At 53.6% G+C, this 17297-nt stretch overlaps 1 protein-coding gene across 5 annotated transcripts in view; it reads right to left on the reverse strand.

The window, feature by feature from the left end:
• The window catches only part of BRD9 (bromodomain containing 9), a 39003-nt gene that overhangs the window by 3027 nt on the left and 18679 nt on the right, over positions 1-17297 (reverse strand). For 4 of the 5 annotated variants that reach the window (XM_049859851.1, XM_049859841.1, XM_049859833.1 and 1 more), the window contains 7 exons: positions 16012-16144; positions 11575-11650; positions 9161-9256; positions 8279-8411; positions 7631-7742; positions 3919-3957; positions 1848-1950 (listed from right to left, as the gene is read on the reverse strand). In XM_049859851.1, the coding sequence (XP_049715808.1) occupies positions 1848-1950; positions 3919-3957; positions 7631-7742; positions 8279-8411; positions 9161-9256; positions 11575-11650; positions 16012-16144 (692 nt within the window). Of the gene's footprint in view, positions 1-1847; positions 1951-3918; positions 3958-7630; positions 7843-8278; positions 8412-9160; positions 9257-11574; positions 11651-16011; positions 16145-17297 lie in introns of those variants that run through there. The other variant, XR_007514032.1, reaches the window with a different exon arrangement.

Below are 17297 nucleotides of genomic sequence, written 5' to 3' on the forward strand. Positions count from 1 at the left end.
CTCTGCCCTTCTCTCATGAACAAGGACACTGAGGTTACTGACATCAGACAGTACTGAGTGTGTCCCCATGGCCACCAAGGGGCAGGTCCCAGACCACTGCACAGGGTGTCTGGCACAAACCAGAAAGAGGGGCTGCCTGGAGAGCTTGAGACCCACACGTTTTCCATCTGTGTGTGAGAAGTGCCCCAAGACCTGGGAGAGACCGCCACAACATCAAGTGTACACATGGTTGTGGAAATTTGTGTCCTGGCAGTCAGGGCCTCAGTAAACCCTCAGGAGGGTGCAGCTGCACGGTGGGACACCTGCCACAGGGTCTGGTGTTTACCCAGGTGGTGCAGGTCTCTCTTGGAGGGATTAGTTGGCTCTGGGCCCACCTGTACACTGCACCGCCAGCCCTGACAGGCCTCAACAGCCCAGGTCACCTGAATGCCTGCAGACAAAGTCACCAGGACCGAAGAGCCCCAGCCACACTTGGCACCCAGCAGCACAAATGCATGGTGCCGGCAGCCAGTAAACATCACCGGTTATGCAAAGAAGCAGGGAAGGTGGCCAAACTGGGAAGCACCTAGTGAAAGAGATGAGGGGCTCTCAGACAAGGACACGCATGCAGCAAAGGAGTGGGCTCTGTGTTCTGAGGGAGAGGGGGCCAGCATGTGGGGGAGAGCATCCAGAGATTACAGCCCAGTGTCTGAAATGAGCCACCTCAGGGGCTGATTAGAGTGACAGTTAGCACCCAGGACAGGGTGAGAGACACACGGGAACAGAGAGAAACAGAGGGTCCAACACACATACAAGTGGAGCCCAGGAAAAGGCTGGGTGGCAGCCAAGGAACTTGCAGATCTGATAAAAGCTATAATCCACAGACCAAGCTTAACAAAACTGAGGAAGAAATACAAAGAAACCAGACCGAGGCACACCATCACCAAACTACTGAAAATCAGCAATACGGAAAAACTTTACCAACAGCCAGAGAGAAAGGATCGTAGCGTGTAGAAATAAGCTCACATGGCAGCCTCCTGCTCTCCTCGGAAAGGCCTATCAGCATGGGGACCCCCAGCTAGTGTCTAGTATTCCAGGGGGTCCCCCAGCTCCCTGAGGACTGTGGCTCCCTGTGCTTAGACTGCAAATGGTGTGGTTTATGCTGAACACTGCTCTCCCCTGGGAGTCTGGAGAAGGTGCCAACTGACCTGCCCCCAATAAAAACTCTGGGTGTTGGGTCCATAATAGGCTTCCCTAGTGGACGACACTTTCCATGTGTTGTCACACTCGTTGCTGGTAAAATAAAGCATTGTCCATGTGAACCCCATGGGGAGAGGACTCTGGAAACTGCTCGCTGGTTTCCCTGTTTGCCCCACACGCCTCTCCCCTGGGATGATTTTGCTCTGTCCTTTCACTGTAATAAACCACTGGGAACATGACTACCTGCCAAGTTCAGGGAGTCCTCCGAGCAGATGATCAAACCTGGGTGTGGTCTTCAGGATGCTGACACAATTGAGAAAGAGAGAAGGCAAACGGCAAGACGGCAGACTTGAATTCAACCATACCAATTATGCATCAAAGACAAATGGTCTCACACTCCAAGCAAAAGGCAGGAGCTCCTGAGGGCAGTGAGGCTCCCTTGGTGTGGTGGGATGTGGGGACAACAGCTGCCAGAGGGCCAACATGCCAGGGCTAAGCCGCTGTCTCCAGAGCAATGCAGACAGCAGCCACGGGTGACTGGGAATGTGCCCCCAGGCCACCAGTGATGAGTGACACGGGCCACTTCCTTCTGGCCAAGCCCGATCTTGTGCCTGAGGAGGGTGGTGTCCACGTGAGAAGCCATGTGGACATGTGTCGCTGAGACTTACCCAGAGAGCTGAGCATGGAGATATCAAGAGAGACGTCAGAGTACGGCTTCATGGACATGAAATCCAGAACAGAGCTACTACTGTCTCCAAGCGAGTCTCCAACCTGCTTGGACACGACGTGGATGGACACAGAAGGGATGCGTTATTAACATGGCAAATGGTGTTGGCTGCTGATGCCATACTACTCATGTGCCACGTCATGGCCCCACATGCAGCCCCTCCCCACAGGCCACAGAGCCTCCTCCCAGCTCCCTGGAGAGCTGACAAGACAGAGATGCTGCCCGGCTTGTGTCCTGGCCCACAGCCACTGGTCTGAGCTTATGGATGGGTGTGCAAATTCACTCAGATCAACAATGCCAAGCAGACAAAGTACACTGGCTTTTGGGGGGTTCTCCAAAAGGCACTGAGAGAAATGGGAGACACTGTGGGTGGTGGAGATGCATGGATCTGATGGCCCATGACTGTTATTCGGGGACTTCATCTAACAAAGTGTGGGGCAGATTCCAAATTAATCTCTCCTTCATGGAGCATCCCAAGCGCAGCCGAGCCCTCACGGTGCCCCTGCTGACTTCTTCAATGCAGCCAACCCGTGTTGCACATGAAATGCCCGGTGAGCCCCCGCCCTCCCATCCTCCTGGTCCTGGCCATGGCTCCCACAACTTGCCCAGTAAGCCCCCTGCCCTCCTACCCACCCTATCCTGCCCACAGCTCCCACAACTCACCCAATGAGCCTCTTGCCCTCGTATCCCCCGGTCCCACCCACGGCTCCCACGACTCACCCAGTGAGCCCCCGCTCCTACCCCACTGGTCCCACCCACAGCTCCCACAACTCACCCAGTGAGCCCCCACTCCTACCCCACTGGTCCAACCCACAGCTCCCACGACTCACCCCATGAACCGCCCCTCCTACCCCCCGATCCCACCCACAGCTCCCACGACTCGCTAGTGAGCTCCCTGGTCCCACCCACGGCTCTCACAACTCAGGTAGTGAGCCCCTCCTTCCCTCGGTCCCACCACGGCTCCCACGACTTGTCCAGTGAGCCCTTCCGCTCCCCGATCCCACCCATGGTTCCTATGACTCGCCCAGTGATCGTCCCCACCCCCTGGTCCCACCCATGGCTCCCACAGCACCTGCTCCATTACAGCGTCACTCCATGCTGCCCGCCCATTTCGTGTGCCACACCTGGATGTTCTCCGCACATCATGCCTGCCGTGTGGCACCTCCTACATCTGCTTCTTTGCAGACATGGCCATGGTTCCCGAATTTGCCCAGAGGTTTTCCCCTCACCTTGACCTCCTCCCATTCCGATTCCTTTCCCTCAGGAACCAAGATTTTAAGAGTAACATGTAGACGTACAGTTGCCGGTTTTTATAAACTGTTGAGAGACCGTTCATTTCTAGTGGTCTCAGGGATGGATCCCATCTAAGACCTTCCAAATTCTCCTGCCAAGCACATACCACCTCCCTAGCACTGGACTTTAAGTGGGGGCCGGGCCTGCGATTCGGCACGTGTCAGAGAAGGGGCAATGAGACCGAGCCACAAGAAGTCGGTTTCTTCAAGTTTAGCCCAGCAGCTAAGCTAGTGAGACACCAGACATTAGGAGCTCAATGCGATGCAGAGGAGCACAAAGACCCCCTAGGATTAGACCTGATCAAGTGTGCCCCATCTCGATGGGGTGCCTGTCTGTGCATGGAGGGTGTGTGGGCAGGTGGGCTAGGGGCCCTGCTGGCACTCACGGCCACCCCCCACAGCACACCCCTGCTTCAGACAGAGGACCTCCTGACCAGAGGCCAGCTCGAGTGGGTAGACCCTACGCCCGCCTCTCTAAGGCTTGCCCCCATGCAGCCACCACCGGAGTTCCAGCTTCTGACCTAAGAGAGTGTGTGGTGGCTTTAAGCCTGACTGCCAGGCCACTGAATGAGGAAAGCTGCCTTCGTCTCACTCATTAACAACTGAACCAAATTCTAAATAAAATAACACATGAGGCTTTTCTCGACCAAACCATTTCACGGTCTGACATTGTCCACAAGAATGCCAACACGAAGCTTCACTCACAGTTCATAAACTCACCTTTCCTTCCTCTGGGGGCTTTATCGGGATGCTTCTCTTCTGCAAAGTAAAAGAGGCAAGAAACAGTTCACGCAGAAGGGCCGTGCAGGCACCCTGTGCACACGCACACACACACTCCATGTACACTTACGCACTGCGAACACACGCCTGCTCCATGCATGCACTTCTGTGCCATGCAGGCACCATGCAAGCACTTACATGCCACGCACACACGCACGCTCAGCCAAGGTGCATCCACAGCCCTCGGTCCTATTAGCAGCACCTACACGCAGTGACAGCTGAGGATGCAGGCCCTTCAGTGCACCTTGGCAGTGGGCCCAGGTGGCCCTGACGTGCCACACACCAGGGAGACCCAAGTGCCAGGAGAGGCCCCCAGGCAAGATGGAGACGTAGAGAGATGGCAGAAGATGCCAGTGTGGTTTCTGCAGCCCCAGGTGCCTCAGAGTCACAGAAAACAGTCAGATGCTGTGCCCAGGTCCCAAGAGAAGCTCAGGGTCAAGCTGGCCTGGTGGTCTGACCTGGGGATGACCAGGCACCAAGAGCTGGCTCAGCCCTGCAAGAAGGCAAGTGTACACCAGGCAACAAATGAGCTGGATGCCCTGTGCCCCACAGCCACGTGCTCCACTCGGCGGGGCGCTGTCCACCTGAGCGTACCAAGGAGAGGACCAGACATGCGGCCTCGGCCCTGTTGTGGCCATGGCCAGAATAGGTCTGCTACAGCCACGGAGCCACCGCACCAAGTTCTGGAAGAGATACCACTGAATACTTCACACTTGTACCTCAAACACACTCAGTATGCACCCTTTTGTACTGGGATCTCTGGCTCAAAATAAAGTTGAGATTTACCCGGTGTTGCTACAGTTTTTCACAAGTTTTTAATGAAAAAAAAAAAAAAGGGCCATTACTTTAATGCCTTCCTCATGTAAGCTTCTTCCAATGTTAAACATCAGAAGACACCAAAGGTTTGCTTGGTACTAAACCTCATAACCTACTGCAACGTGGCACGTCCATGATTATCTCAACCCAAACACAAGTCTACTTCCAGAAAGTGACCAAACTGGAGCTGGAGTAAACCGAAGGCACAGCCAGCCTTCAGGGGCCATGAGGGCAAACGTCTCATATGGAACTGCTGGCAAAACTGTAGAAAAAGCACGGAGTGCCTGCTCCAGGCCTGGTGTCAATAGGTGGCCGTGACTGTGGACTTGGGGTGCAGAGTGACTCACAGGGAACCCTCCCTCGGTCATCCAATCCCACCTGGGGTCACTCCCAGACCATGGGCAGGAAGAGGACCCCCCTGACAGGGAAGACACATTGTGCAGGCCCCTCAAGCCAGCAGGACCCTGATGTGTGCATGCCGAGTGAAACACCACAAGGCAAAGAACACCTGCCAGGGAGCTGTGGACCGAAACGTGTTGGCGCTCACGCAGCACTGACATGTCTGAACCCCACCCACTCAGAGCAGAGGCCTCCCTGAAAATCAGGCGGTCAGAAGAGCTCCAACAGGCCTCTCCCCCTTAGCATTAAGGCCAAACTAGCCCTAGAAAAAAGGCTACCCTAGAGACACCCAGCATAACCTAAAAATAAACCCTGGAAGGATCAAGCGGTCCACAAGTGACTGAACTCTCTGCCAAAGCAAACATTGACTTCTTTAACGGATGACACAAAATCCAGGCCAGCACTGGCCAATAGAAATAGAACATAAATACATAACCAACTTAAGCTCTCTACGAAACGCACTAAAATAAACTTTATTGTGCAATTAATTTTAATAACATATTCTATCTTATTTAACACATTGAAAACGTTTTCATTCTAATGTGCAATCTGCATAAGACAATTATTAATGCAATATTTTACATTTCTTTCTACCAGTCTTCAAAATCCTAGTGTGAGGTTCACACTTGCATCACATCTATGTTCCGATCAGCCACACCTAAACTGCTCCATAGCCACATGTGCCTAGTGGCTGCCGATTAGACACTGTAGCTCCAGACTCAACAACGGATCATCATGATGCCCAGCATCCAATCGAAAATCACTAGACATGCAACGAAACAAAAAACGGTGACCAGAAGAAAAATTTTCAAAGAGAAACAGACCCAGAAGTGACAGAGGTGATGAAATAAGTGGATAAGAACTTTAAAAACAGCCATTATGAACAAGTAATGAATACTCCCGATTAAAAGATTTCAAGGAAACGTGGACATAACGTGAGAGAATGGAAAATGCAAAAAGAACCAAATAGAATTCTAAACATGAAAAGCACAATGCTAGAAATAAAAACCTCACTGGTTGGTGTTAATAGTAGACTTAGAAAAGACTGGTGAACCTGAAACCATGGCAATGGAAACTACTTATGCTAAAACAGAAAATTGAAAAATAAAAAAAGAAAACAATGTTAGTAAGTTGTAGAACTGTATCAAGAAGCCTAATACATGTGTAATTGTTGTTGTTAGGTGTCGTTGAGTGGGTTCCGACTCATAGCAACCCTAGAGGACAGAGTAGAACTGTCTGTCCCATTAGGAAACAGTGGTTGGTGGATTTGAACTGCCGACATTTTGGTTAGCAGCCGAGCTTAATCACTTTGGCACCAGGGATCCACATGTGTAATTAGAGTCCCCCAAAAAAGAAGAAAAAGAGACGAGGGCAGAAAACAACACAATGGCCAAAAATCTTCCAAATCTGATGAAAATGATAAACAGAGATCCAAAAAGCTCGGCAGATATTAGGCAGGATGAACACAAAGAAAAACCCACCAAGGCATGTCAAAATCAAACTCCTGAAAACCATCAATAAAAATGGAAACTCAAAGTACGTAGAGCAGTGGTCAAGGAGTCCCTGGGTGGCATAAACGGTGAATCCCACCCAAACGTGCTTCGGAAGACAGGCCTGGCGACCTGCTTCTGAAAGGTCACAGCCCTGAAAACCCTACAGAGAAGTTCCATTCTGAAATCCATGGAGCTGTCACGAGTCAGAGTCAACTCGGCGGCAACGAACAACAGAGCTGCGGTCAGTAAACTTTCTGTACAGGCCAGAGACTAAATATCTGAGGATCTGTGGGCCATATACCTTCTCTGTTACATAGTCCTCTTTTTTACAATCTTTAAAAAATACAAAACACATTCTTAGCTTGTGGAACACACAAAAACAGGCCGCAGGCCAGATCTGGCTATGAGTCATAGTTTGTCAGCCCTTGATCTAGACAAAAAGACACACTGCTTTGGAAAACTAGACAAAAATGACTGCAGACACTCTTCGGAGATGATGCCAGCCAGAGGAACAGCATCTTTAAAGTTGAGAGGACATCACTGTTGGCCTAGAGCTCCATGCAAGAAAAATGTACCTCGAATGAAGGCAAAATAAAGGCTTTCAGACAAATGAGCTGAGCAGATTCACTGGCGGCAGATCCGCACCCTGAGAAAAGGCTTCACGGTGACAGAAACTGACAGCAGAAAAAAGAAACTGGGCTTAGAGAAGGTGATGAAAAGGGCCATAAACTAACCTGTGGTAAACATAGAGGATTTTTCTTAACTTTCTTTAAGTTTCTTCAAAAGATAAAAATGACTACTTAAGGCAGAAGAAACCAAAGCCAGTAAGGGAAGAATAGCTAGTGATTCCTAAAAACGGCACGTTCTTCTCTGACCACTCCCGTCAACCAGGAAGACGCCAGCAGCAGGGCCAGGTGTACAGCCTGGCACAGCAAGGTACCCACCTGCTTCAGCCGGACCAGCATCCTGGAGTGGTCGCCCCCGGTAATCTGGTCCAGGAGGTCATCCACCAACTTCTGACTGTAGCTCCCTGCATCCTTCACAAACTCCTGCAGGCTGAAAGAGGCCATGTGAGAGCACTCCACACAAACCCCATGCTGACGCTGCCGGGACTTGACCATCACCAAAGGCTGCCTGGGTCCTCCCAGACGTTCCTCTAGAAGAAAGGTTCTTATGAGAGCTGACCCCCAGACGGGCTGTGATGGGGAGTCAACTGTCCTCATTAGATTCTCACATTAGCCCCTGACCCAAAAACATTACAAAGATTTCCAAGAAATACTACCCATTTTTTTTTAAAGCAAAGTAAAAAAACAGTATGTACACATACATATATATTACACAAATTTCTGTAAAAAGCAGCAAAACAAGAGTGTACTTTCTCATCTACTTGTTCTGGACTTAAATCCACAGGAGGCTGAAAGGATGCAGGGTGGTGAGGGTGGTGCGGCTGGGAATGGAGGAGACGTTCATGCTGGGGCCGAGGCCCCAACCCCTGTGGCCCCGCCCCGAGGCCCCACTCAAAGCCCTGCCTCCAAGGCCCCACCCCTGGTGGCCCCACCCCTGTTGCCCCGCCCCAGTGGCCCGGAGCTTACCTCAGTGCACACTGCACACCTGTCTCGTCCCCGTAGGCAGAATAGAGCAGCTCTGTCTCGTCAGACTTCAGGTCACCAAATACCGAATTATTATGCATTGAGAGAGCAGTACTTGCACTTGAAAGAAATGTGACTAACAGAGAAGGGGAAACACAAAAGACACTATCAGGTTTACACTGAAATCACACCTGGCAGAGGAGGGACCCCGTTGCTCCGAGTCCCTCCTTTCTTCTCCAAGCATAAGCAAAGCAATCAAAGCTGTACATGCGGATCCAGGACTGAATCAATACCCCAACTACTGCAAAGGAACTGTAACTTTCTGGTAAGGAACTGCGCTCTGAAAACCAGAAGAGATCTGTGGTGATCAGGGTCATTACATGCTCAAAGGGCATCGACAAATCAGTTGAAGGGATTTTACTCGCCAAATGTGCCTGGGGGCTCCCACAAAGGCCAGGCTCCTACTGAAGGGAGGCTGTGAGCCAGACGTGCCCTGCCGGAGCAGGCCCCCTCCCATGTGACAACCAAGTGTCTCTGGGCATCACACGATGTCTCTGGGGCAAACCTGCCACCATCTGAGAACCACTGTGTCAGAAGGGTGAGGTGACAAGACCTAGGGCAGGAAGCCGTGGGCTAAGGAAACCAAACCCACCGTGAGATTAAGACCCAGTGCTGAGGACAGGGGCCTGATGGGAGAAACCCACGACAAGCAGGGGTGAAGGATCTGCCAATGCCGCCTGCACAGACACAAACAAGGACCTGACCCCACAAAACCTTTACCTTGGCCTGCAGACAACCTTCACATCATCGTGAGTCATTATTAGCAATAAAAACAGGTCATCAGGAAGACCCCACACTGTGGCACAGCCCTCTTCTCAGTCTCACCTTTATTTCTCCTCTCATCTTTGAACCCCAGAGTGGTAAAGCCCGGGAGCAGCTTGCTGGAGAGGGAGCTCAGGTCCACGGGAAGTGTCTCCTCCTCTGCAACACAGGCATAGCTGTCAGCGGGCATGGCAGGAGGGGAACGTGGTGGCCAAGGAGCCAAGGATCAGGCAGGGAACCCAGCAGTCAGAGGGGGTGGTGCTCAGCAGGTGTGGTGGTCAGGGAACCCAGTGGCCAGGGAGTGTAGCGGGTGCAATGGGCAGGGAGCATGGCAGCCAGCACGGAGGCCAGCAGGTACAGCAGGCGCGAGCGTGGCAGTTAGCGGGTGCGGCCGGGGGGAGCGTGGCCGTTAGCCGGTGCGGCCGGCGGGAGTGTGGCCGTTAGCGGGTGCGGCGGTCGGCAGGCACGGCAGTCCTGGCCACAGCGCTTGAAACCTGAGAAGGCTCTACAGTGACCATCTAAAAAGCAATTTGTCAAGGGGAACCAACTGCTTTTCTCGATCTTTAACAGTGTGAAAATTTCACTTTATAATCAAAGTCAACGTAATAAAAAACACAAATTTCCGACCACCACACCAGCAAAGCTTTAACTTTAAGCTGTTGCTCAACACCCCTAAGAAGAAACCCTGTCCTACACGCTGTAACAGGAAAGCCCCAAACCTCCCCCTCTGCATGCCCCCAACCTGCTCTGCAGGCCAAGTCTACTGCTGAGACTCGGGAGGTCGGGCAGGGATCCTCCGGGTGCCAGGCGGGAACCTAAGCCCCAGGCTCTAAGCTACGCACTATCAACTTGTCCCATCCCTCGTGGGGGACATCTGTGATTTGTCCCATCTCTTGATTAAAGAAAACTGTCACATCTGAGAACAGCGACTAAAACTGCTCGGCATGGACTGGGAAGGCCCACTGCAGGACGTTGACCCCAGGAGCCACCTCACATCCCCGTCAGCAAAGCCTCAGCTTGAGTGAGAGCTCTGCCTGCTCGCACCAGGACCTTCTGTGTGTGTGTGTGTGTGTGTGTGTGTGTGTGTATGTGTGCTTGAGTGTGTGTAAGTGTGAGAATGTGAACGTGTGCTTGAGTGTGTGATGATGTATGTGAGAATGTGTGTGAATGTGTGCTTGATTGTGTGAGAGCGTGTGTGTAAGAGAGTGAGACTGTGTGAATGTGCTCGAGTGTGTGACGGCGTATGTGGGAATGTGATCGTGTGTGAACATGTGCTTCAGTGTGAGAGCGTGTGTGTAAGAGAATGTGAGTGTGTGAATGTGCTTGACTATGCGAGCATGTGTAAGTCTGACAATTTGATCGTGTGTGAATGTGTGCTTGGGTGTGAGCGTGTGTGTAAGAGTGTGACTGTGCATGTGTGTGACTGAGCGTGAATGTACTTGTGTGTGAGCATAAGTGTGAGAATGACCATGTGTGACCGTGTGCTTCTGTGAGCGTGTGAAGCGTGTGCTTGAGTGTGTAAGCATGAGATTGTGTGTGTGCTTGAGAGAGCATGTAAGAGAATGTGAGCATGTCTGAATGTGCTTGAGTGTGTCAGCATGTGAGCCTGAGCGTGTCTGAATGTGTGTGAGCATGTGTAAGAGTACGACTCAGCACGTGCTCGAGTGTGTTTAAGACTAAGCGTGTCTGAAAGTGTGCTTGAGTATGTGAGAGCATGTGTGGAAGAGACTGAGCAGGTATGTAAATGTATGCTTGAGTGTGTGAACGTGTGTGAGACTAAGCATGTGAACGTGCTTGAGTGTGTGTAAGACTGAGCGTGTGTGTGAATGAGTGAGAATGTGAATGTGTTTAAGCGCATAAGAGATTAAGAAATGAGTGTGTGAAGGTATGTATGTAACGGTATACGTGAGTGTGAATAACTACACATGTGAATGTGTGAAAGCGTACGTGTGTGTGGTTCAAAACCAACTGTGTACTGTGTTTCTTCAGAGGACAAGCTTTTGAAATATCTCAGAGACAGAAAACTAAAAATATTTAAAAGATCATAAAAATAATCAAATGGCTGGGATGTCCCCCTCCCTTGGTACAATCATCAAACAAGGTTTCCTTCTAGAACTCACATGTGGGATGACATCTGCTCCTTAGCCTTCAAGAAAGGCAAGAGAGTTCTAGCACACAGGTTTAATTAGCAAACCCTTCTTGAACTTCAATGCAAACCTTCGTGACACCGTCATCTGAGTCATTCTCAAAGCTGAGCCTGACAGGCATCTTCCCAACTTTAATGGATTCAATGCCGAGTGCTACAGGCCACCGTGAGGGCCCGCCATCAGAGGAGATCTCCTCGACACCACTGCCCACGTGCACCGTGCCCCTGCCAGCCACCCTGCACTCCTAGGACAGCAAGGCCCTGGAGCGCATCATGTGCCCCTCAACCACGGCTACAGGTGGTGGGTGGAGGGAGGCAGCCGGGCACCCACCTTCAGCATCAGGCTCAGCAGCATTGACCACGCTGTACAGCAAGCTCCCGTCGCCATTCTTCTTGAGGTAGCCCATCTGCAAGGGAAGCTTGGCTGAGTCACCCAGTCAAGGCCACACTGAGATTTCTGAGGCAGCACAAGACAAACAAAGGCCAGCAGGGCAGCCTGGCATGGACACACCCGATGGCCACACGGGCGTGGCTTTCCTCTGAGCAAATCCTCCAGGGCTCAGCTGGAGACCAGCACAAAGGTAGCAGAGCACATGTGTGCAGCAGGACCTCCGTGCACAGGCTCCTCATGGCCCTCATGGAGCAGAGTTCACCAACACAAACCCTCGGCACAGCTCCTAGGCCTGAACTGACTGAGGCTGGAGCAGATGCAGTCAGGCAGCCCCACTGATGGCGCACACAGCTTGGGTGACCCCAGCACTGAAGCTGACTTCCATTTAGGACCCAAACCAGCCAACCAGCCAAATCCCTCTTGCTATTCCACCTGTCCACAAGCCATTAGCAGACCCAGGACAACAAATGGATATTATGTATATGCAGACAGTGGGTGTGTGTGGGGAAAATGATGTGGGTGTGCAGTCCAGGGTGGGTGTGTAAGGACAGTGGGAACAGCAGGTGGGTGTGTAAGGGCAGTAGGAACAGTGGGTGGGTAAGGGCAGTGGGAACAGCAGGTGGGTATATAAGGACAGTGGGGACAGCAGGTGGGTGTGTAAGCACAGTGGGTGAGCAGGTGGGTGTGTAAGTACAGACAGTGGGTGAGTATATAATGACAGCCCGGACAGCGTGTGGGTAAGGACAGTGCGGACAGGGGGTGCGTGTGTACGGACAGTGCGGGCAAGGGGTGGGTGTGTAAGGACAGTGCGGGCAAGGGGTGGGTGTATAGGGATGGCAGGTGGGTGTGTAAGGACAGTGACATCAGCGGGTGGTTGTGTAACGCCAGTGGGGACAGTGGGTAGGTGTATAAGGGCAGTGGGGTCAGCAGGTGGATGTGTAAGGACAGTGGGGTCAGCGGGTGGGTGTGTGAGGACAGTACAGACGGCGGGTGGGTGTGTAAGGACAGTGGGTGGGTGTGTAAGGACAGTGGGGTCAGTGGGTGGGTGTGTAAGGACAGTACGGACAGCAGGTGGGTGCGTAAGGACAGCGGGTGGGTATGTAGACACTGCAGACAGCGGGTGGGTGTGAAAGGACAGTGGGTGGGTGTGTAAGGGCAGTGTGGACAGTGGATGTATGTGTAAGGATGGTGAGCGGGTGTGTAAGGACAGTGGGGTCAGCGGGTGTGTGTGTAAGAACTGTGGGGCCAGCAGGTGGGTGTGTATGGACAGTGGGGTTAGCAGGTGGGTAAGGACAGTATAGACAGCGGATGGGTGTTTAAGGATGGTGGGTAGGTGTGTAAGGCCAGTGTCGACAGCGGGTGTGTGTGTAAGGACAGTGGGGTGAGAAGGGCGTCATGCAGCACTGTGGCTGGGCACAGAGTAAGGACAGTTGCTCAGGGGACAGTGGTGGCGCCTGGCCTGGGTGCTGGAGCTGGGTAGGGAAAACATGTCTGGGCAGAAGCCAAGAGGTGGCTGGGTGATCAGGAAATCAGCAGACAAGGGTGACAGGGCCAGGCCTCAGACTGACAGCATTAGAAAATGACAGGAGGCCACGGCGCAGCCCTGTGGTGCTGGAGGAGCTGGGGGTTTCTGTGCGGACATGTGTGATCAGTGCTCTGACAGGGGATGGTCATCAGAGGCACACGTGCTACTGCACAGGCAGGCATGGATTTCCTCCTATCAACTGTGTGCATGTCACGGGGTATGTCAGGTGAGTAAGGACAGCGAAAACGATGACCCAGCAAGCCCTGGCTCTCTTCTAAGAGGGCCTGGGCAGCACCCACTGTGTCCAAACACTCTTCCCCACCAAAGGGGGCAGAGCCCTGGAAGAGCAGCAGCACAGGGCTGGAGTGCAAGACAGGTGTGATCATGTGACCCAGGGCTGGAGCACAGGACAGCTGTGACCATGTGACCCAGGGCTGGAGCGGAGGACACCTGTGACCACGTGACCCAGGGCTTGAGCGCAGGACAGCTGTGACCGCGTGACCCAGGGCTGGAGCGCAGGACGGGCATGACCACGTGACCCAGGGCTGGCGCGCAGGACAGCTGTGATCACGTGACCCAGGGCTGGTGCGCAGGGCAGGCGTGACCACGTGACCCAGGGCTGGAGCGCAGGACAGGCGTGACCACGTGATCCAGGGCTGGAGTGCAGGACGGGCGTGACCACGTGACCCAGGGCTGGAGCGCAGGACGGGCGTGACCACGTGACCCAGGGCTGGAGCGTAGGACGGGTGTGACCATGCGACCCAGGGCTGGAATGCAGGATAGGTGTACCGACCATGTGACCGAGGGCTGGACCACATAAGAGGTATGATCCCATGACCCAGGGCTGGAGCACAGGACGGGTGTGATCACATGACCCAGGGCTGGAGCACAAGATGGGTGTGACCACGTGACCCAGGGATGGAGCACACAAGAGGTATGATCCCATGAGCCAGGGCTGGAGCACAGAATGGGTGTGACCACGTGACCCAGAGCTGGAGCGCAGGATAGGTGTACCAACTACGTGACCCAGGGCTGCAGCACATAAGAGGTATGATCCCATGACCCAGGGCTGGAGCACGGGACGGGTGTGACCACATGACCCAGGGCTGGAGCACAGAATGGGTGTGACCACATCACCCAGGGCTGGAGTGCGCAGGAGAGGTGTGACCACGTGACCCAGGGCTGGAACACAGGATGGGTGTGACCACATGACCTGGGGCTGGAACACAGGGCAGCGTGACCACGTAGCCCCAGGGCTAAAATGCAGCCACGCAGGCCGTTTTAAACTTTGTTGGCACATTTACAGGAAAACAACAGATAAAAACCATCAGCCATACACTTACTTAACCCAACACACCAAAAATCTTACTATTTCAACACTCTCTACAATCCAATATGCCCTTCAAGACGTCAGTACAGAAGAAAAATGAGACAAAGTTACGAACGTTTCCTTTATACCGACTACATGCTTAAGCGACACTATTTCAACAGTATCAGGTCCAATACAGCACGTTACGAAAACCAATTTCGCCTGTGTCTGTTACTTTATTTAACAACAGCCAGAACGTTAACACTGCACCTGTGACTCGTGTTCCATGTCCGGGGCGGCTGGCCCAGGATGTCCTGTCCAAAAAAGGGAAACACTCACGGGATGGTGGGGCCTTACCTGGGGATGTGGATATGCTGGGTGGTGCCACCCTGAGAACTGAATGGGGAGGGGGTCCAGGTGAGTAAGGACAGCGATGACAGTGACCCAGCAAGTCCTGGCACAGCCATCTGTGTGGCCGCACAGCATGAGGAGGCAGGGGTCTAGTGAGGGGCAGGCACTCCCATGGCCTCACAAACTTCCCTCGGGAGAGGACTGGCAGGCACACCTAAGTGACCCACGTTAACCGTACTGAGATTGGGACACAGCAGACCATGATCCTGGCCATGTGAGGGAGCTGTGAGGAGGCTGCAGCACTGTCCCAGGGTGCTCCTGTCAGCACTGCACACCCTCGATCTCTCGCTGAGGACAGGCACACAGGCCTCAGAATCACTGCCCGCGTCTCTACACCAAGTGGAAGCGCAGAACATTCTAGAACAGGCCTCGGAATGTCTGCCTATAGCCTCCACAGCACCAAGTAGAGGCACAGAACATTCTAGGACAGGCTTCAGAACCACTGCCTGTAGCCTCCACAGCACCAAGCAGAGGCACAGAACATTCTAGAACAGGCCTCAGAACCAGCGCCGAAGGCCTCCACAGAGCCAAGTGGAAACATGGAACATTCTAGAACAGGCCTAGAACCATTGCCTGTAGCCTCCACAGTGCCAAGTGGAGGTGCAAAACATTCTAGAAAAGGTCTCAGAACCACTGCCTGCAGTCTCCACAGCACAAACGGCGGCACGGAATGTTCTAGAACAGGCCTAGACCCACACTGCCTACAGCCTCCACAGTCCCAACTGAAGAAGAGGAACATTCTAGAACAGGCACAGAACCACTGTCTGTAGCTTCTACAGCACCAACAGAGACGAGACAGATCCTGATGAAAATGACCAGGAGCTCAGCATGGCTCTGAACTGGTGTAAAGGATGTTACTGGGACACCAGGTGAACTACATGGGTGCGAGGGCAGACGGCAGTAACGTACCGATGGCCGTTCTGTGGCAAACATCTTGGCTTGTAGAAAGTATACTCCAGTGTTTGAGGCTGATGGGCACTGGGCCCCCTGCTTACTTGAAAATGGTTCCGGAAAACAAGCTTTTGTTTGGCCCTAAACCTACAGCTTTCCTAACGTCTGAGGTTGTAAAAAGCCCGCTGGCCAGGAAGAGGCCCGCTCACCCGCAGCGCCCTGGCCACGCCGGCCACCCTACCTTGCCACCGGGCAGGAAGCGGTTGATCCTATCACGTGCCTCATCGGCCGCATGCTCCACCAGCGCCAGCACGTGCTCCTCTGCGGTGCTGTCTGTCAGGCTGCAGGCATTCCCCTCCGGCTCAAACACGCAGCTGCAGGCAGAGGGCGGCGTCATATCCAGCCCGCCCGCAGGGTGCAGCCGGCCCCCCTGAGCCCCTCCGCCAGGCTCTGCCCAGAGACCCCCAACGGCTGGCACAGCATGTCCTTCCGTCACCCTCCCCCTCAGGCATCCTCCTCAGTTACAATGACACGCAACACTTCAGGAAAGCCAAGAGCAGAGTAACTCAAGTAGACGTCTGGTGCTGCCACTTCTCAATTAAAATGTCTCAGTGAAGCTAAGCACGACAGAAGGAAGAAAACGACAGGAGCCTTCCTGGTGTAGTCAAAGGCATGATGAGGACAGTGACAAAGGCCCTGCCCTGCGTAAGAGCGCTCAAGCAGGGCAGCTGGGAGTGGTGGAGGCGAGGCCAGAGGGCACGCAGGTGGGAGGAGGCACGAGGGCCCAAGAGGCCTCCCTTTCCTGAAGGGTTCAAGCTGGTGGGTAGTCCCTCTGAGAAACAGCGGGAATAGAGGCCTGCTGAGGGGCTGCCCTCTCGTGAGTCTGAGGGCTGAGGGGCTGCGGGCCCTGTGGGGTTTGCACAGGGACCTGCCTCACTCATCATGGGCACATCGACACCGTCATCACTAACCCCAATGACCTGCAACAGCAGCAGCTACAGTCTGGAAGTCCAGCTAAGGGCGTCCACGTTTCACCAGGGCCCGCACTCTGGGCCCTGCCCCTTGACCAGTTCGGTTGGCCCCAGGCAGTGGAGGAGATTGGAGCTCAGCACCGAGGGAGTCTGCCCGCTATGCCCAGTCACAGTTTGTGTGATAAACACCAGCCCTTAAGGCCAGCGGGCACTGCTGACCAGACCGTGGACTCAGATGCCAGGAACTCAGAGAAAGCACCACCAAACTTGCTGTTTCCCTCAAATCCCCAACCCCGTGAACTGGGGGTGGAGTGTCGGCCCCTACACTGCCCCGGACCTAGGTCAGCGTGCATATCCTCTCAAGGCACAAGCCAGCCAGGCAGACTGCTTCTCATGCAGGCAGATGGTGTGGCAGAAGCGCCCTCGATGCCAGAGCTCACAGGGGGCCCTGCCGACCACTTCGCTCAAACAAACCACTAGCAACCCGGGAAGTCGTGTGATTGGGGGGCTGCTGGTCTTGGCATTGGTCACACAAGCACCCACTAATGGGAAGGCA

The sequence above is a fragment of the Elephas maximus genome, chromosome 2, assembly GCF_024166365.1.
Source record: "Elephas maximus indicus isolate mEleMax1 chromosome 2, mEleMax1 primary haplotype, whole genome shotgun sequence".
In the NCBI taxonomy this organism is placed as follows: domain Eukaryota; kingdom Metazoa; phylum Chordata; class Mammalia; order Proboscidea; family Elephantidae; genus Elephas; species Elephas maximus.